We start from the raw sequence: 20974 nt of genomic DNA, 5'->3' as shown, positions 1-20974 counted from the left end.
ACAAACCAAACTCTAAGCAGCCCTATCATTCCATTATGTGAATAATCTACTACTTACTTTAGCTATTTTCTGTGGCTAAATACTTGTTTTTCATTTTTCAGTATGATAAACTCCACAATGAACAAATTTTAAGCTACATTTTTGTAGCTTAAATGATTATTTCACATATTTCCAGACATGAAGCCTTTGAGTCGGAGTACACTCGAAAGGCATTTGAAACATGTTGCCATAAATTGTACCAATTTATACTCTTCCTAGCAAATGATGAAGGAACCCATTTCCTCATTTGCACATTACACTTAATACATCTGTGAAATAAAAGAAAGCAAGTAAGACAGCCAGTTTGATAGGATAAAATCAAATGATTTTACCAATCTTTGTCTTTCAAATTTTTCGAATGCGACTATCAAGGAAATGTATGTGCTAGACACCTGCAGTCTAGCGCTTCCCCGTGCTACTCCCCTATCAGGAGACTTGAAAGAATGGGGCCGGGCGCGGTGGCTCAAGCCTGTAATCCCAGCACTTTGGGAGGCCAAGACGGGCGGATCACGAGGCCAGGAGATCGAGAGACGATCCCGGCTAACACGGTGAAACCCCGTCTCTACTAAAAAATACAAAAAAACTAGCCGGGCGAGGTGGCGGGCGCCTGTAGTCCCAGCTACTCGGGAGGCTGAGGCAGGAGAACGGCGTAAACCCGGGAGGCGGAGCTTGCAGTGAGCTGAGATCCGGCCACTGCACTCCAGCCTGGGTGACAGAGCAAGACTCCGTCTCAAAAAAAAAAAAAAAAAAAAAAGAAAGAATGGTATTTTCTGTTAGGTGAAATCTCAGCTTAGAATATAATACAGTTCATCCCAGACTTCGGAGAGTGCACAATGCCAGTGATAAAAGTAGATTGACAGTGAGACACTGTCTTGGATGGTAATTCTATACCCCTTGCCTGCACCAATCCCAAGACTGTCTTCATCGAATATAGATGTTAAGTGTGTGCATTAAAAGAGTGAGCATCATAGTTTTTTTGGAGACGGAATATCGCTCTGTCACCTAGGCTGTAGTGCAGTGGCACAATCTCAGCTCCCTACAACCTCCACCTCCCAGGTTCAAGTGATTCTCCAGCCTCAGCCTCCTGAGTAGCTAGGATTACAGGCGTGTGCCATCACGCCAGGCTAATTTTTGTATTTTTTAGTAGAGACGGGGTTTTGCCATGTTGACCAGGATGGTCTCAAACTCCTGACCTCAGGTGATCTGTCCACCCTGGACTCTCATAGTGCTGGGATTACACCGTAGTTCTTAATGAGTAAATCCATCTTGCTCATCTGTGTCACCTTTTATATGTCAAAAGCAGCTCAAGTGATCTGCCCTCATTGACTTCCCAAAATTCTGGGATTACAGGTGTGAGCCACCAAGCCCAGCCCTGTGTTTTAATCAATTTAAATTTGAGGTGTTTCTGATACAATTGATGTCAATAAAACATTTGGACCATTGAGTATGGAATCAGAGGCAAGGTCTGGGCTGGGTATATAGATCGGGGAGTTGTCAGCCCATGAGGGGAGTTTAAAGCCATGAGGGGAGTTTAAAGCCACCTTTTATATGTCAAAAGGTGACACAGAGAACTTCCTGAGCGTAGTGATCCTTTGAGCTTAAGGATGCTTTGCCTTGCGTACACCATCAGAGCACCTCCTCATTAAGGATTTCACTTGTCACCCTGCAGCGGTCAGTCGGAGTTGTTTCATCTTCTTACTCACTTAGAGAGGTGTGCACAGTCTGGGATACTGAGCTTGTTTGTGGCACTCGCCCTTTATGAGAGGTGCGTATTTTCTGTGGTGCTGCAAAGGTATTACTTCTGAGCAAATACATTTGATTCTGCTGGGATTACAGCTCAGCTGGTGCTGAGGAGCATAGCAAGTATCATGCCTGTGAAAGAGTTCAGAGGTTTGCTCAATCTTCAGGAAAGTTTTTCTTAAGTAGATTTTCTGAATCAGAATGAATTATTTATGTTGGCCTCTATTAGAATGTGTCTGTCTTATCTTGCTAGAGATTTGACGCAATCTTACTTTAAAAAGTCAGGTTCTAGGCAAAAGTGGGAGGAAGGCAAGCTTTGTCTTAGCCTCTCCAGCCTACTCTCTCAGGATTCCTTTCTCCACGAACACTCCTTCCTCACAGGACTCCTTCTGTAGTCTATACACTTAACTTTTGTTCTGGAAAGCATTCTTGTTCCCATCTGTTGGTTATGAGTCTCTATAAGGAAGTTAACTGATAATTAGCTGAAGGGTAATAATAACTGGATTCACTCAGTTTCTCTCTCAACCCGGATTCCAAAGAAATAATAATTCAAGGTCTTCTAATTCTTTATGAGAATCTTTAAAATTTGTTTTCTCTGTCCTATGGTTATTTCTATGATTACTATGATCGTATTTTCAGTCAGTAGGATGGACCTTACAAATTTGAGAAACACTAGGTTGGATGACAAAAATACCTCCCTCCCGTGGCGTTGACACTATAATATGGAGCTCTTGAAGACAAGAAAGACAACGAAACTGAAGCTAGTTATCTCTGTGTACTATAATTGGTTAGCTGTTTGGAGCTCTCTGTCCAATAGCCTTTGGAGGTATCTTCAGCCTTTCATTCCTAGGACCTACCTCTGGCCTGGCCCGTATTATTAGCTCTTCAGCAGTAGTGCTTCTTGAATGAATGAATTTTAGGTTGGCTTCTCTGAGGACTGGAAAAGAAGGTGGAATGGTAAGCCAATATCATCCAAATGAGCATCTGTTATAAATCCTTCAGATTATTAATATAAAATTATGAATGAATGCAGTAGAGCATTGCTGTTAACGGAGCCAGTGTTTGCCTGCTTCGTCTGCAGTAAGGCTGATCCTTAATGGCTTTCCTCTTGGCCCACAGTTTTCAAGAGGACTCTGTGTGCGTGTGCTTACACCAGAGCTTGTAGCTGAGCAAGCACAAGAGAGTTTGTTTGTTAGATTTATAGAGTTCCTAGTCATAGGAGATGATATGAGACCAGGAGTAAAATGGAGTGCAAGCCTGAGATGTGTTGGCAATACGAATGTGACACTTTCTGTATAAAGCCATCCAGTGGACGTGCTGTTAAATGTGCATGTGGCATCACCTCGTTGAGCACTTCCCAAGGAAAACTGATGACCTGGAGAGTGACTGTGTCACATCACACAGCCCTTGAGAGAATGGGAGGTTCCTGTGCTGGTTCCATGCAGTAATTTAAGAGTTACTCTAGAGGTCTTGCAAGACATCACCGTAAATTCTTGTGATAACCCTTCTGATAACTGTGAAATTGCTTTGTCTCACCCTTGTAGAATAAACAATGAGACATACAACCATGTCAAGAGCAGAAAGGTCTCAGGTGTGTAATATAGAAGTCCAAAAGGTGAGTGTAGATGGCTGATACTGCTTTATCACAGGGAGAAGGGCTACAATAATAGAAGGATTTGAGACCTTTTATTGGCATTATTATTAAAAAGAATAATAGAAAAATTAATATCTTATATTTGGGATAAATGAGAAGTCTCAATCTAAGCGTGGAAAATAGAGAAAGGATTAGAGTCACTTTCCCAGTAATATTTAGATAACTTTCATGCATGATAAGAATTTACTTAATACCTGCTGGAAATGAAGGCATATTTTTCTAATAAAAATTATACATGCCCAGGCTAAAACCTTAAATTGTTATAGAAGGCTATAAAAGAAAGAAAAGTATCTTCTCACGTCGGTAACAACTGTTCCTTGCAGAACATACCTGGATATGTGAGTGCATGTATTTTTGCTTATCATTTTGTAAAATAAACTGTTCAAAGTATTTTGTACCTTTCTGTTTTCTTCTTGGACCTCTTTCCATATCAAAACTGGTAGGTTCCTCTTATTCCTAAAAGGGTCAGAGTAAACTTTTACAAGTAGGGAGATGAAGCTTGAATTGTGTGACACAAATAGCTAGAAAAATTTAAAAGAAATTAAATCACAACTAACTTAAGAACTGAATATGAAGGTAGATACTTCAGAGAAATATAGGACTTTAGAGACTCAAAAACCACTTCCTACAAATAAAAAAATTCCACATAGTGATCCAGTAGCACTGTAATTGTTTACTAATTATTTATGTGATTTTTAAATTTATGTCTGGCTCCTTCATGATACCGTAAGTTTCATAAAAGCAGGGCCATTTATCTGTTTGCTCACCATTATATTCCAAATTCTTGGCCCCGTGTCTGGCACAGACCTTTAGTATTAAAAGAATTTAAAAAGTGACAAATAAAAGGAAACTTAGAATGCCAAATGAGTTTTTGGTGCAGTTGTTTATTTTAATTGCCCAGATGAAGAAACTGAGGCATGAGATAATGTAACTAAGGTTATCCTTGTGTAGTGGCAGGGCTGTCAGTGAATCTAGGATTCCTATTCTAATTAGAAAACCAAATCAAAAAAAAAAAAAAAAAACCTGAGACTCTTAATTAGTGAAGTTTCTAAAGCTCCTGGAATAAAACTAGAAATGCCAGAAGAAGCTCTAAATAGCTCTGTTTCTTTATATGAGATATAGTAAAGATGGAAAGAAAGGGTAATTATAAAAGCAGTTTATTAATTTTGCCAAGGCATCCAGGAGACAATGGGGTTTTCATGAAATGTGACTTCTCAGAGATGGTAAGATTTGATGCGAGAGTTAAACATGGCTTTGACATTTTTTAATTCTTCCTGTTCTTTGTTGGAAAAGGAGAGAGGCAGAAGGAAATGGAGATTCCTGACAAGTGAAGCATTACTGCAAAGGAGAAAGATGCTTCTAGTGTGTCATTGCATTTGACTTTATTGGAGTTATTCATGAGGTGTACAAAAAGCAAACATCTTAGGGCTTACAGAGGTCTATTCCTGATTACGTTCACCCTGTCTATCATAAAAATAGAATGGCTGACATTAGAAGTAGATTTTTCTCTTGTTTAATAAAAGGCTGGCATGGTGGCTTCAGTGTCATAAGAGCCTCAGGCACCTATTGTTCCACTGCAGCACCCTAACACAGGCCTTTGCTCTTTAAGGTCCGCTTATGTCCCAAGATGGCTGCTGGAGCTCTGGCCATCACATCAACATAACAGGCTGGGAAAAGGCTGAAAAGATCCCCTGTCAGCTTAGATCAGCTCCCTTTAAGCAGCCTACTGGGAAGTCCCATATAACACTTCTGCTTACAGCTCAGCCTCACTGGCAGCAAACTTGGAATATTAGTTTTGTTTACCATATATTTAGCTTAAAACTAGGGTTATCTAAGGAGGAAGGAGAGATTTTAAGATAAACTAGTGAGAGTCTTGTTTCCATAGGGAATCTTAATTTGTCTTGACTGTGGAATGTAATAGGATTTTTTGATTCCTTAGAAACTGCTAACTTGGTTATTATTGATTACTGGTGACATGGATTTGAAAAAAATAGGGCTGAGACAAATTATGATTCACTTATCCATATACACAAATGATTATTAGCAGAAATTTAGGGATACGCAGGATAAATAACTAGGTTTTCAAGTTCAATGCTTACATAAAACAAATAGCAATGCTGAATGTTAGATACATGGAGATGCAGTTTGAATTCATCACTTGATGATTGTTCTTCAGGTTCATGTATAGTTGCATAGGTAAATGAATGGAAATCCATGCTCTTTGGATTACCTAGGGAGCCAAGGTTGCTGGCAGGAATGGTATTGTGATGGACAACCTCTGCCTTCCACAAGGAGAAACCAGGCCCTATGCCAAGTACTGAACTTACATAGTCCCACTGATACAGTCATCCTGAAAGATAAAGTCCTCATTTTAGATGTTAAAAAGCGCGACTCAGTTTAAATAACCCAAACCATTCCTTAGTGTACCTTTCAGAAACAGAATACTGGATCTGATATGCTGTGAATCTGAACCGATGTTGACAATTTGCAAACTATTTAAATTAGCTTTGATTTTTCTGTCTAAGGACAGCATTCTCCTGGGGGTGTTGAGTAAAGACGGAGGGTAGGGGATAAAAGGAGAGAGTTCAGGGAAGTGGACTCAAGGCCATGGGTTTAAGAAGTTTCAGTAATAAAATATTAAGGTTCCAGCTACTCTGTTAGAGGACTGCTTTTCTTAAACCAAGAATTTCAAATTCCTTCTGCTTTTCTGCCCACCTGTAACCGACTTCAGAGTATAGACAAAAGAAAGGCAAAATTCAAACCAGTCATTAGGCTTTCTGATAGAATAAACATTAAAACTTCTAGATAAACTAAATTTGGACTGTTACTGATTAAAAAAAAAAAACAACAACCATAGCTTTTAAAGTTCTGGTAAAAAATGTAGTTCCATTGCAAAGTCAATCTCTTGATTCTGTGTAACTCTGTAAAAATAAAGAATGGTTGACAAGTCATGAACTCCTTCTGAACACCTGATGCCACTGAGTAAATAACTGTTTCAGAGCTTCTGTGCCTGGAATTGTATCTGCGCAGCAATTAATGCAGCATTAAATTGGGTCCCCAAGTGCTTAACTCTCACCTTTGGAAAAACATACTTGCCTACATCTAGCTGATTCTATATCATAGTTCCTGGGCGAGGATTATAACCAAAAGTATGATTAGGACTTTTGAATCTGGCTACTCAACAATGAGAACTGCTCTTATTTGACATTGGTGTTTGTGCACCCTGGACCTTTGTTGGAATTAGCTGTTGGAATTGGAAGTGTCACCTAGAGTGACACTTGTGTTTGCATGTGTTGTAGGAGGAAGAAGAGGCCTACAGTTGTTAGCAGTAACTATAGACCAGTTTAGACACAGGACAGTCTCACCTTCAGCCAGTGTGGTGTTGTACCTTGAAGGTACAGAACCACACTTGTTCCTGCCACCATTGTCTCGGTGCTGAGGATCTGTGGAGTTGCCACCATCCTTGAATGGGCAGGCAGTCATCTTGTTGTTCTTTTCTGGGAAATAGTGTCAGGCCACCAGAATTTAAATTGTACCTCAGCCCTCATGTGTTACATAGTCATGCCCTAATCTCCATATGAAGCATTCTGTAATAGAACTGACAAGAGCCAGTTACATTTTTCTTATGACCTCTTTGATTTGTTCTTTTCGTACATGCGACGGGTATGATCATACTAGTTATAATAAAACAGAAGATTCAGAATCTGAGAAAATATTTCACATATACTGTATGTGTATGTGCATGTTTTCTTTTGATCAAATTTAGAACTTGAAAACAGATACTTTTCAAATCTAGCAATAATGTGTATCTGTGCGTGTGCATTTTAATATATCCTTTTAAAAGTGAGACTTTCTGAAAATGGAAAATGGCAGTGTATCGCACGTTCAAAATCCTGGGCCACGGCCAGCCCAAAGAAACTCGGGAATGATGCCCACTCTTGTTGATTCCCGTTTCCTTCCTTACGGTCTAGAAACTTTGTTCTTGGGGATGAAGATACCAGATGGGTAAATCCCTCCCATCCCCCAAATTAGTTTAAGGGATATTGGAAAGAAATATTGGAATACTTGTATCTAAAATCAACCAGTTTGTTTTGTACTTGATTTTGTACTGTCACCTCAGCTCTCTGTGGCAGGTACAATAAATTTCGCTCAGTAAACACCCATTCCAAATTCTTTCTTCTTCTTTACCCTAGAAGTGAGAAAACAAAAATAATCAATTTCCTAGCCTCCTTTGTAGCTGGGATTCTCAGCCTCCTTTGCATGATATAATTGTAGCCGAAGGGGTGGAAGTGCAAATCTCTGGACCTCCCCCTTCCTCCACCCTGAGGGCATGGGCATAATAACTGCAGGTGTAGTAGTACCTTGAACCATGAGGACAGAAGTCAACTGCTCAGGGTGGCTACAAGGGAAGACAGAAGAGTGGGGCCTAGTTATTTGTTGATACACTTGGATAGTTATATCAGCCGTGAGTTTCCCATCCAGATTTCTTATTACACAAGAAAAATAAACCCCTTACTTGTTTAAGCTACTGTTTGGAGCTTCAACTGTTACTGTACTATTATTGTAATTGAACACATCTTAAGTGATACACATTTCCTTTTTGTGGTAGCATTGCAGGCTGAAGTGTTTGTCAATTTGTAGTGGATATAATAAAGGTAGTATTTATTTTCATCCTCATTATAACATCATTTACTTTAGACTTGTCTCTATCCCATCCTGTTTTAAATATGAGCAACAGTTGAAATGCTGTTTAGAATTGCAGGTGTCACTCTTAACATTATTTCTGTGAGTTTGTGTGTCATGTACTTTGCTGAGTGCTCTAGGTATAACAATGAATAGGACAAGATACCTACCCCTAGGGAGCTTGGAGTAGGTGGGGACCATCCAGAAATACATGTTGTTGGTACACTGTGGTAAGTTATAAAAGTCTCTTCTTGGTAAGAACACAGAGAAAGAGCATAATCAGTTAGCTTTTACTATATAATGAACTGCCACAAACTTAGTGGCTTAAAACAGCTACCATTTTATTCACATCCTGATTCTGCAGGTTACCAATTTGGACTGGTATCAACTGGGCTCACTCCTGCTGAGTTGGCTGAGGTTTGGCTGCTCTAGGCTGTCCTCACCGTAGATAGCGTGTAGTCTCTCTTCCACTGGCAGGCTAGCCTGGGGTGATTGACATGGCACTGTTCAGGGTTGCAAGAGAGAGGCCCAGGTTTGAAACTGGCACACCATCACTGTTGTCATATTCTGGTGCCCAGAGCAAGACACAAACACAGCCCAGACTGAAGGGGTGGTGAAGTAAACTCCACACGCTCATGATGAAAGAAGCTGTGAAGTCATGTTGCTGGGGGCACGGATATAGGAAAGAGTAAAGCATGGTGGCCATTTTTGCAATCTACCACCGGGTTCTGAGAGAACAGGGGAGGGTATAGCAACAATTTTCTTAAATGATTTCATCTCAGATTTTTAAAATTTAAGATAATAGCATGCCCTTCTTTATTAGTACTGAATAAAAGGTGATACCATCAATCTTCACCAGTTTTGGAATCATCTTTCAATATTGCCAATTACCTGTTGAACATCAGTTTAAAAAATAACCCATAAGAAAATACCACTTTAAGAAAAGAAAAGTTGCAGGCCAGAAAGTACAGGATTGACATGTGATTGGACTTTTCTTTAATCTGGCATTTCTCATGGACCACTTTAGGAGATTCTGTTTCCTCAAGATGCTCCGTGAGCAAATCAGTTTGAGAATCATGAACAGTAGTTCTCATCCTAGAGATTCACACTGCAGAGTAAAAATCAAGGCCTTGGGAAGTCTTGGCATTGAAGTACTTTCGCTGTTTAATGTAGTTAATTGGATTTCATTAGTGGTAAGGTCAAATGTTATTGGTTTGATTTTTATTTGGGCTGGTTAGTTAATGCCATAGCTATTAATGCTCCTGACACTGGCCCACTATTGTCTTCATATTTCCCATCCATCTTGAGGAACAGAAAAACAGAACAGGTAAGCAATATGAGCAACATTCACCAATGTCTGGTTAATGGAAGAAAAGGCTTTTGTTTTAAAGATTTAAATTTTTATTAAAATGGCTTTTTAAAAAAACCACCCCACCCATACTATACAGTTTTTTTTTCCCTGTTCAAATAATTTTTAATAATAGTTCCCATTCCTAAGTCCTTGGTGCTACAAAGAGTTTTACATATATTACCTTATTTAATCCCCAGAGTATCCTATTAGGTAATCATTATTACACTATTCCTGTTTTACAGAGGACAAGTAACTGTTGAGGTTAAGTAACTTACTCAGTTTCACAAGCGTAGGGCCATGATTTGGCCATCTGGCTCCAAAGTCCGTGTTCTTAACCACTGTGCTGTACTGCTAAGAAACGCCCACCTAAGTGCAGAGTTCTGTGGACAACATATACATATGTTTTACAGGAATCATATTAAAAAGTATGTACAATGGAGCCCTCAGTCTTTCCCCACACAGTTTGTTGCCTGTGTTTTCAGTAATTGATCCATGGTGCCTTAGATTGGAATGTGTTTTAATACAGAAAATCAAAATACCTATTGTTTCCAATGATGCCTTGTCTATTAAAATAGGTGACAGAAATATCTTCCAAATATAGAGAATTATATTGTTGTTTTAGATATAGTTTACCTCCTAGGAGCTTACTTGGCTTATCTTTGACAAGGATGTGCAAGTCTTTATCAGATGGTTGATAGTGCTAAGACATCTAAGAGGTACTGTCATTCTACTTTAAATTTATGAGATCTACCTTCTCAAAGAGTCTTGGTGGAAAACATGTTTTATGCTTATATCAAACAATAAGCCTTTCTTATTGAAAGAAATTATTAAAGCACACCTTTGATATTTGAATTAAATCACATGTACCTGCCACAAATTTATATTAACAGTACCATTGGACAAATCATATCAAGTATTTTTTTTTCTGTTTGTAGGGCCGGACAATATGCAGAGTGAATATGAATGAAGATATTTTTTATTTTAGGCTGTAAAGGACCTTATAGGCACATAAGTGATATGTTGTTACACACAAAAAAATGATTATTCATTAGAGACCACCTTGTAAGGTCATGGACATCTTTCTTTCTCCACTTTTTTTTTTTTTTTTTTTTTTTTGAGACAGGTCTTGCTCTGTCGCCAAGGCTGAAGTGCAGTGGCACAGTCTTGGCTCATTGCAACCTCTGCCTCCTGGGTTCAAGCGATTCTCATACGTCAGCCAGCTGAGTAGCAGGGATTACAGGTACCTGTCACCACACCTGGCTAATTTTTGTATTTTTAGTAGGGATGAGGTCTCACCATGTTATCCAGGCTGGTCTTGAATTCCTGGCCTCAAGTGATCCGCCCACCTTAGCTTCCCAAGGTGTTGGGATTACAGGTGTGAGCCACTGCACCTGGCCCACTTGTTCTTTTTAGTTCTCTTTTTAAGGTCATCTTAACAGGATTTCTTCCCCACTCCATGTACTATGAGTAATTACTCTTAACAAATTTGGGAGGGAATGTACACATCTTCTTTGGAAATAGGAATGTGATTGTTCCTTATTTGAGCACAGATCATACAGGTCTTACAATTCAGCTATTAGTAAATGATCAGACAAATTGATATATATCCTACTACAAACTGTAGGGTTAACCAAAGAAAACAGTTATAATGATGACATTAAAGTAACAGTCATCTATAAATAATAAACAAGATATGCAACCTGTTACCATCTCAAGACAACAGAGATAACAAAAGCAACCTTTCTGAAAATGGTTGTGCTCCTACCTCTCAGTACCCATTCAGGGTAGGAACATTGTGGTGTTGCTAGGCAATGTCTGAAGACAGAGTTCTTGGAGCAGTTTGGGGTCCACCAGTGATCTGCCAGCGACATTGGCAGAATCACTAATTTGGAGTACCTTTGTAAAGATTATAGCTATATTTAATTATGAAAAGTGGTTATTTGCCATCATTCTTCTAAACACTGATTTTTTTCACTTTGAATGGCAAGCTAAATACTATGTTATTCTCGCATTGTTCTAGAAACCCCGTAGTTTACAAATTTAGTGTGTGTATTCAGAATCACCCAAGCTGCTTGTAAAAAATGCAACTTCCTGGCCGCATCCCCAGAGATTCAGGATGTGGCCCAAGACTCTACAGTTTACTAAGCTCCGTAAGTGACTCTGAAGCAGGTGGTCCATAGACCTTGAACCAAGGGCTCACAACAAAAATTAGCTGGGTGTGGTGGACGTGCCCCTGTGATCCCAGGTACTCAAGAGGCTGAGGCAGGAGAATCACTTGAACCTGGGAGGTGGAGGTTGCAGTGAGCCAAGACTGTGCCACTGGACCCCAGCCTGGGCGAAAGAGTAAGATTCCATCTCAAAAAAAAAAAAAGAAAGAAAGAAATTATTGCACCATCAGAACACTACAGTAATCATTGCTGCAAACAGGACTCACCAGTGGATACCAAAAGGTGATGGACAAAACTTTGAGAAGAAACAGAACGTTTGCATAGCCTCGAAGTATCTCCTGCAAGATATCAATTACAGGAAGGAAAAATGGTAGCTTTGTTGTGGAGAATCCCCACAGACACCACTTTAATCAGGTAATCAAGGTCAACATCAATAAAAATATCTGTTGCCATAAAGTAGCCCCTGAAATCAGGCAGGAGAAGGGCATATTGCTTCTGTAGAATTCTTCCCAGTAGTGCATAAACTCTAACCATGAGAAAACGCCGGATGAGCCCAAATCACGAGCCATTCTACAAAATATCACACCAGTATTCTTCAGAAGTGTCAAGGTCATAACAGACAAGGAAGACTGAGAAACTGTCACAGATGAGAGGGGTCTAAGGAGCCGTGGCAATTAATACAACATGGGATCCAAGATTAGGTCCTGAAACAGAAAAGGAACATTAGTGGGAAAACTGGAAATAGCTGAATTAAGTCTGTAATTCAGTTACTACTATTGTAATATTGTTAAATCATTACTTTTGATAATTGTATCATAATTATCTAAGATGTGGACATAAGGGGAAGCTAGGTGAAGGATATATGGGAATCTTTTGCCTATTTTCTGTAACTTTAAATTTTTTTCACAAAAATGAAGACAGTATATTTGCTTAGTATTGTGTATACCCTGCAACGGTTTAGTATTCAAGAATATGTAAAATTCCCACTTAGCCAACATCTTCAGGACGTACCCACCCTGCCCAATATACTTTTATATTCTAGCCAAATGAAATCTTGTATTGTTAGCCCCTTTGGAGGGAAGTAGGAGTAATACAATTTTTGTCTGTATTATAAAATATTTAATTTTTTTTTTTTTTTCTCGAGACGGAGTCTTGATCTGTCACCCAGGCTGGAATGCAATGGCGTGATATCAGCTCACTGCAACCTCCACCTCCTGGGTTCAAGTGATTCGCCTGCCTCAGCTTCCTGAGTAGCTGGGATTACAGGCACGAGACACCACTCCTGGCTAATTTTTTGTATTTTTAGTAGAGACGGGGTTTCACCATGTTGGCCAGGCTGGTCTTGAACTCCTGACCTCGTGATATGCCCGCCTCAACCTCCCAAAGTGCTGGGATTACAGGCATGAGCCACCATGCCCGGCCTATAAAATATTTTAAGGCAATGTAACAACTAGCTGCATGCCCACACCTCATTTTTAAAAATACAGCAACCCAGCGTAGCCTGTGTTCCCATACTTTGTGGCATCCAGCTCCTTTTGTGCACTTCCACCACACCACATGACTGCTGCCACTCAGAGATCATCAGTGGAACTTGGTGTTTACTCTTCTTGTTCATTATTTTTCGCTTTTCAAATCTTAGCATAAGGTGCATCCTACCGATCAGATCTACCACTTTTTTGCTCTGCATGTTTGTCTAATTCATTCCTTTACTCTGTAGATTTTCGCTGTACAAATACCCAGTATTTATCCATTCTCTCACTGGAAAACAATGAGTGTTTTTTGTTGGGTTGGTTGTTTTTTTGTGTGTGCTTTTTTTGTTTTTTTGTTTTGTTTTGTTTTTTTGAATAGGTTCTGTTCATTTGTAAAAGTGTCTTCTGAAGCCAAAGGAGATCTCTACTCTTTCTGAACTCCAGTAACACTTATCTATGACTTCTAACTCGGCATTTGTGACTTTCCATGATAATAATTGTTCTTTTCTCCCATGTTAGATGGAAAGTTTCTTGAGGGTCTGATTCCCAAAGATAGATGTTATTAGCATAATAAGAATTTAATTTTCTTTCACGAATAAGCAAATACTTAATAAATTAAACACTGTCTACACATAGATCTTGAGAATACTTGTGTTTATTCCCTTGGTTGTTACATGATATTACCTCTTGGGGACTTTTCTTTGTTGGAAGGATTTTATGCAATATGGGAAACTGGTCACTGAGGTGGAAGTATGGAGCATAAATAAAGCCTAAAGCTTTAATTTGAGAATTATGTGCTAAGTTTTCAAGCAACACAGGTACCGGGTTGTGCGCGTGTGCGCGCGCGTGTGTGTGTGTGTGTGTGTGTGTGTGTGTGCGTGTGTTTTAACATCCTATAGGAAAATTGACAAAATTAGTAATAATTTTACCTGCATTTGTCATGGCAAAGCAGAGGGGAACTGACTAATTTGTATTATGGCTTTTGTGCACATTCTTAATAAAATGTGTAATATTTACCATTTAGAATTTTTACCATTTAGAATCTATACCTAGAATGGAATTACCCTAATTATTTTCCTCCAAAATTATTTCATTCAGATGTTGATGTTACTCTGTGAAAACATTTCACAGATTTCACAGCTCTCTTGCCTATCTTATTTGATTTCTTCAACAGCTTTGGCAGAAATAAGCAGGGCTAATATTATCATCCATACTCGACGGGTTACACTGGAAGGGAAGCTGGGGGAGATTAAAGACTCCCTCAGGGTCACAGAACAGAACCAGAAACCAGATCTTTCAACTTAGTCCTGTCTCTGTCCAGATATTACAGTTCCAGTGCTTAAAGTAAGCGAAAGTATTAATTAAGATATTATTGCTTAGCCAGCATTTTAATAGATAGTTCAGTAACATAATACCCACTCAACATTTCGTTAGAGTAATTCTGGAGTTTCTCATCTTTAGTGAGAGTAACTATTGTTAGTGATTAGTAACTGCCTTTTTGCTACATTCTTTGATAGAAGAGTTCAAAGGAAAGATTACACCGAACATTGCAAAAGCGTGTGTTGTGACTGGTGTGTATTTTAAAGGGAAGAAAATCTTACAAGTGAAACAGATAGGAAGGTGTGACATAATGTTAAGTATCTGAGATGACAAATGGTTTTTTGATAGCTTGAGACCTACAGAGGAATTAAAACCTCTCGGCATATAGACAAGTGCAGTTGATCACTCAAATTGCAATTTTATAAAATGCAGCAGCAGTACACTTAGAATGTTGTCTTCGTGTCAGAAATGCACCTTTGTGCTTGAAAATGATAAAAAATTACAATCGATCCTTACAACTGTTCTGTTCATCTTTATTGATCAGGTGCAAGAAAGATAAATCGTAGCCCAAATAAGATTATAGTAAATGTTAGCATCGTAGGGGACTATAGGTTGATAGAAAGCCATTCATCATCTCAAATGGTGACCTGTCCATGGCTCTAGCCACCCTGAGTCTGCTGTCTAATCACATACCTATTGATTTTATCTACATCCAAGAATCCTGGATGTGACTGTCATTGGACAACCTAGATTGTTAAATGCAAAGGGGTCGCTGGTGTGAAGAGGATTTCACTTTCATTTTTTCACCAACCAACAATGATTTATTAAAAAATAAATGATCCCAAGCCATGCATGTGAAACCTGAGTGATTAGAGAATGAAAGGTACACAATAGACCACTGTATTGTGGTGGTGTTTTTGTTGTTGTTTTTTAATGCAGTGCATTTTGCAGGATATTTCATTGAGTCTCAGGGCTCATGGGGTCATTTAGGCCACCTCCTGCAATAAGACCAGTTTCAATGTAGCTAGTCAGAATGGATAAATTTTGCTGCCCTAGGAAAGGCATTACTTTGCCACTGCATCTTGGTTTATGTTGTTTATGTGTCCATTCATGTTAATAGTGGAAACATTTTTTGTTATTAAAATTATCTCAATCTGCCCCCTTGTTCCTACTGATTAGTTATAAATGTTGCTGTTCTTGTGGTCATGTGGAAATGATAGAACAACTTAAACTCCATAAAGAAAACTTTTTTTTTTTTCTTTTTTTGAGACGGAGTTTTGCTCTTGTTGCCCAGACTGGAGTGCAATGGCTCCATCTCTGCTCATCGCATCCTCCACCTCCCGGGTTCAAGTGATTCTCCTGCCTCAACCTCCTGATTAGCTGGAATTACAGGCATGTGCCACCGGTTTCTCCATATTGGTCAGGCTGGTCTCGAACTCCTGACCTCAGGTGATCCGCCCAACTTGGCTTACCAGAGTGCTGGGATTAGAGGTGTAAGCCATACATACCATCTTGATGACAAAAATATTGTGTAGAAAGAAATGATCTTTAATATCCTAGTAGGAACACCAGTGGAATAATAGGCAAATACGAATATGTGTGAATTTCAGTTTTTGATCTCAGGCATCCTTTGATCTTACAAGGGTAGATTCCAAATAATGGCGATCTAAAGAATCTTTCCAGAATGTTAGAAATTTTCTCCAGAGGATCAAATGATAAGGAATCGTAACTGTGAAAGTTTACTCTGTAATTATAATTGGTATGTACCAACAACTCTACTGTTATTTAAACAAGTAGCTTCCCATGTGTTTTATAATTATCTATGCCACCTTTACAAGAAAGCCTTCTACTGCTTGAGTGGCTGAAACAAGGTTTTATGTATTTTTTGAAGTTGTAAATCTTCCACACGTTTTGTCATCTTGGATGGTGAAACCTTTGCTATCAATCTTTGTCCACAGAGCTCGGAGTTCTACAAAGTCACCACTGAACAGTATCAGAAAGCTGCTGAAGAGGTGGAAGCAAAGTTCAAGTAAGTTTTTAATAGTACTGTAATTATTTACTGTTCTTAACAAGATGAAAGCACAATTTTAGTGCTTTTTACACAGGACATAGTTTGTTATATAGCACTCTAGAATACTTGGAAGAGTTTGGGGGTGGTTGACAGGGGGTCATGTTATCTGCTAAACTGGAATTCAGATGCCGAGAAAAAGGCATTTGATGAAAGCTTGCTGCAAATCAATGTATTTTATGAACTAGGGGGAAATCGAAATTAATGGTAATAGAATTTTCATTTGTAATAATATATAAAATAGAATGCCCTTGATTATGGAGGTCATGTTAAATTGCTACTCTACTAAGGGAAACATAGAAACCATTCACTTTTGTATAATAAAATGATGGGCATGTCCAGATTTGGGTGTCTGCCTTTCTCATGGTTAGGCTGTTTTCATTTCTTCACATGTACCTTGAAAGCCTTTAAATCATAGACTTTACCTGGCCCTTGATTATGAAGGTGATGTTAAATTGCTACCTCTCTTAATCCTTGGAGTGTTTAAATGAACGTTCTGTAATTGATGGATCAAAGTGTCCGTGACCCATAGCCTTGTACTTTCCCTTTGCTGCCAGTTCTAACATTAGGTAAGAAGACATCATTCAGAATTTTTCTAAGTATATAAATAGTCCTATTGTGTAACCCCTATTAGTAGCACATGTGCAAATTAGTGAAGCAAAAAAAGTTGTTGTGACAGCTTTAGTTGAAAGATTGCATCGGGCTCTGACCTCCTTCCTTGCACATGTTTACAAGCATTTGATAAAATGATTAAACCCTAAGGTGGAATTACTACTTTCTGCTACAGTACAATTTGTATGGTAATGGATATTAGTGTTACTGTAATGTGGATTCAAATAAAATTTTTTTAAAATTGAAGATGGTTTGAGGTTTATTTAAAGAGCCAAAACCCTTCAGCCTTCCTTAGTGAATTATCTCTTTGGAGGCAGCAGAGAGAGACCTTCTAAGGATGGGCCACAAGTCTCACTATGAAAGATTAACGTGAGATCTTAAGAGTTTAGACATATTAATAGAACTGGGTATAGATTTTTTAAAGTTACTCTACATATCTTATTTTAAGTTAGGTGTTTATTTTTCTTCCTAATGATATAGTGACCTTTTTTTTTTTAAGTAGTAAACTTTTTTTTGTCTCTATACCATGAGAACCTTTGAGTTGGCTCCCCGAGTATTTCTTTATTCTAAGACAATCGCTATAAAAACAACTAAATTTGGGATATGTTAGGGATCAATTTTGACTAGAGTGATCTGTGAAGTTTTCATAAAGAAGATGATTTTTTAGTTGAGCCTTTAAGAAGAGTATTGAGTAGGTGGATGGGAAAGACATTCAGAAGGAAGACTACGCTCTATAATTGGTGGGTGACAAAGCAGTGGCTTAAATCAGAGAGACTTGCGCAGGATAAAGCTGGAAAGGTCAGTGGGTCATTAGCTGCTGAGCTGTGAAGTTTGGTCTTCATTGAGCAATGAGTCATGGGAAGATGTTTGACCAGATGAGTGCTCTGATTTCTGGGCTCCTAAAGGAAAAGTAACCTGACAGTGGATGTGGGGTTTAGTTGGAGGTATGAAAAATAAGAACTCGAAGAATGAGATAAGGCGCGGTGGCTCACACCTGTAATCCCAGCACTTTGGGAGGCTGAGGCAGGAGGATCGTGACCAGCCTGGTCAACATAGTGAGACCCTATATCTACAAAAGGAAAACTTAAAAATTAGCCAGTTGTGGGGGCATGTACTTGTGGTCCCAGCTGTTGGAGAGGCTAAGGTGGAGGATGGCTTGAACCCAGGATTGCAGTGAGCTATGATTGTGCCATTGCACTCCAGTCACAGAGCGAGACTATGTCTTAAAAAAAGAAAAAGAAAAAAAAAATCAGATGGGAAGTCTCTACAAGTGCAAGAGAAAAAAGAAGTTGTTGAAAGTTTAGACATGGCGCCAGGCCTGATGGCTCACGTCTTTAATCCCAGCACTTTGGGAGGCCAAGGCAGGCAGATCACTTGAGGCCAAGAGTTCAAGATCAGCCTAGGCAATGTGTCAGAACTCCATCTCTACTAAAAATAGAAAAATGAGCTGGGCATGGTGGTGCATGCCTGTAATCCCAGCTACTGAGGTAGCTAAGGCTAAGGCAGGAGAATCGCTTGAATCCGGGAGGCAAAGGTTGCAGTGAGCCGAGATCATGCCATTGCATTCTAGCCTGGGCAACAGAACAAGACTCTCAAAAAAAAAAAAAAAAAAAAAAAAGATTAGACATGAATTAGTGATTGGTTGGTGTATTAGTTTGCCAGAACTGCAAAGTACCACAGACCGGGTGGCCTAAATAACAGAAATGTATTTTCTCACAGTTCTGGAGGCTAAAAGTCTGAGGTCAAGGTGACGCCAGGGCTGGTTGCTTCTAGGCCTCTCTCCTTGGCTTATAGATGACCATTTGCTCCCTGTGTCTTGACACAATCTTTCCTCTTGTGTCTACATGCTAATCTTCTTTTCTTACGAGAATCCAGTCATATTAAACTAAAACCCTCCCTTGTGACCTCACTACAATTTAATTACCTCCTCAAAGCCCCTCACCCCAAATACAGTCACATTCTGAGATACTGAGCAGTGGACTTAGGAATTTTCAGGGCACACAGTTCATCCCCTAACATTTAGATAAAAGGGGCAAAAGAACCAGAATTATGAGGTTAGCAGATTGGAAAATCAGTGGAGAGTGGATTTCATAGAAAAAGATAGTTCTGGTTTTAGATGGAAAAATATCTGTCCTGAAGTTCTGCCCAGCTGCTGTGTCATTTAGCCTGAGCTAGGCTTGGGGAGCGAGAGGCCACGGGAAGCACAAAATTGACATCATGATGGCTGACCTCCTGCAGGTCAGCAGGGCCCTGTAAGTTAGGCTTTGTTTTAAACAGAACCTCAACAGCATCATTTTGTCTTACCTATTAAATATTATTCAAGAATAATTAATAATCTGGCCAAACTGTGTAGTAAGGAATTGGCCTTGGCCAAAGAGAAGTCTGGATTTTGTACCAAGCTCCTGGGAAATTATAAATCCTTAGAATTTCCTAAGTGATAGAAATTGTTATTCTCAGCCAGGCATGGTGGCTCATGGCTGTAATCCCAGCACTTAGGGAGGCCGAGGCGGGCAGATTGCTTGAGCCCAGGAGTTCGAGACCAGCCTGTCCAACATGGTGAATCTCTGTCTTTACAAAAAAAATACAAAAATTAACCAGGTGTGGTGGTGTATGCCTGTAGTCCCCAGCTACTCTGGAGGCTGAGGTGGGAGGATCACCTGAGCCTAGGAGGCAAAGGTTATAGTGAGCCAAGATGGTAGCACTGCCTTCCAGCCTGGGCAACACAACGAGACCCTGTCTCAAAAAAAAAAAGAGAGAGAGAGAAAAAAAAAAGAAATTGCTATTCTTGCTGGGCCCCTTGGACCATGTGGTATCAGCTCAGCCTCTGAGGGGGTGAGTTTATCATGTGGATCATCAGTCAGTCAAGCTGTTTAATGAGGCTCCAATAAAACTCTGAACAGTGCTGCTCAGGTGAGCTTTCCTGGTTGACTGGACTCCGTGGGCACTGTCACACATTGCTATCAGGAGAGCAGCAGGTCCTAAGGACATTGGAAGCTTTGCATTTGGAACCCACCCCCCACCCCATCCCCACCCCAAGTGCAGTCCTATGCATCTCTTCCTTTGGCTGATTTTCTGTATCATTGCCTTATAGTAAACTATAACTGAGTTTAACAGCTTACATTGAGTTCTGAGTTCTTTCAGTGAATTATTGAACCATTGAATTTTGGGTGGTTTGGACCCCCTCTGCCTCCGGCAAACTTGGTGTTGATGTGTCAGAAGTGAGAGCAATCTTGGGGACTGTACCCTTGGATTTTTGCAGTTTGACTAACTCCAATGCACACAAAACCTAGGTTTTAACACACTGTGAAGAAATTTTAATAGCTAGTTTTTTAGAGAGTAGCTTTCATTGTACCATTTTTTTCTCCCAGCTACTTCCTGCTAGACTGAGCTTCCTAGAATGTTGTATTTTGATTTGCAGTGAGTTCATTAGCTTCACACCTAGGGAGCTATAGTACATTGGATATAGGAGATGCTTGCCATCTTTGAAGGCACAGAGATTACTTAGTAGACTGCTATTTCTTTTTAGAAATTTGGCCATCTCAGATAATCAGGACTTTTGTAAGACAATATATAATATTTGCATTGCATGACAGGGGTTTTTCGCCTGGTCAGATTTTTTTCACTGGCTCCTATCTGTATGACCAGCTTAGCACCTGTAAGCATCACCTTGAAGAGTTCTCTCTTGAACCTGTACCTGAACTCAACAGTTCCTCTTAGGCAACAAGTTCTAAAGGACTTTGAGGAGAATTTAGTTAATTGTATCTGATGAAAGTAGGATTCATTTGTGTGCATCTTGGTTACAGGAGATAGAAGCTTTTTAAAATGCAGTGTCAAGGGCAGTATTATATACCTGATCGGGGTCATACAAAT

At 39.5% G+C, this 20974-nt stretch overlaps 1 protein-coding gene across 7 annotated transcripts in view; it reads left to right on the top strand.

The window, feature by feature from the left end:
• CHCHD3 (coiled-coil-helix-coiled-coil-helix domain containing 3) overlaps nucleotides 1-20974 on the top strand; it is a 294629-nt gene that overhangs the window by 225440 nt on the left and 48215 nt on the right. For all 7 annotated transcript variants that reach the window (XM_077995003.1, XM_077995000.1, XM_077995002.1 and 4 more), the window contains 1 exon segment: nucleotides 16383-16453. In XM_077995003.1, coding sequence (XP_077851129.1) covers nucleotides 16383-16453 — 71 coding nt within the window.

Source organism: Macaca mulatta, chromosome 3, assembly GCF_049350105.2.
Source record: "Macaca mulatta isolate MMU2019108-1 chromosome 3, T2T-MMU8v2.0, whole genome shotgun sequence".
NCBI classification, from domain to species: Eukaryota; Metazoa; Chordata; class Mammalia; order Primates; family Cercopithecidae; genus Macaca; species Macaca mulatta.
Note: the sequence above shows the minus strand (reverse complement) of the source record. Positions and strands in the feature narration are given on the sequence as shown.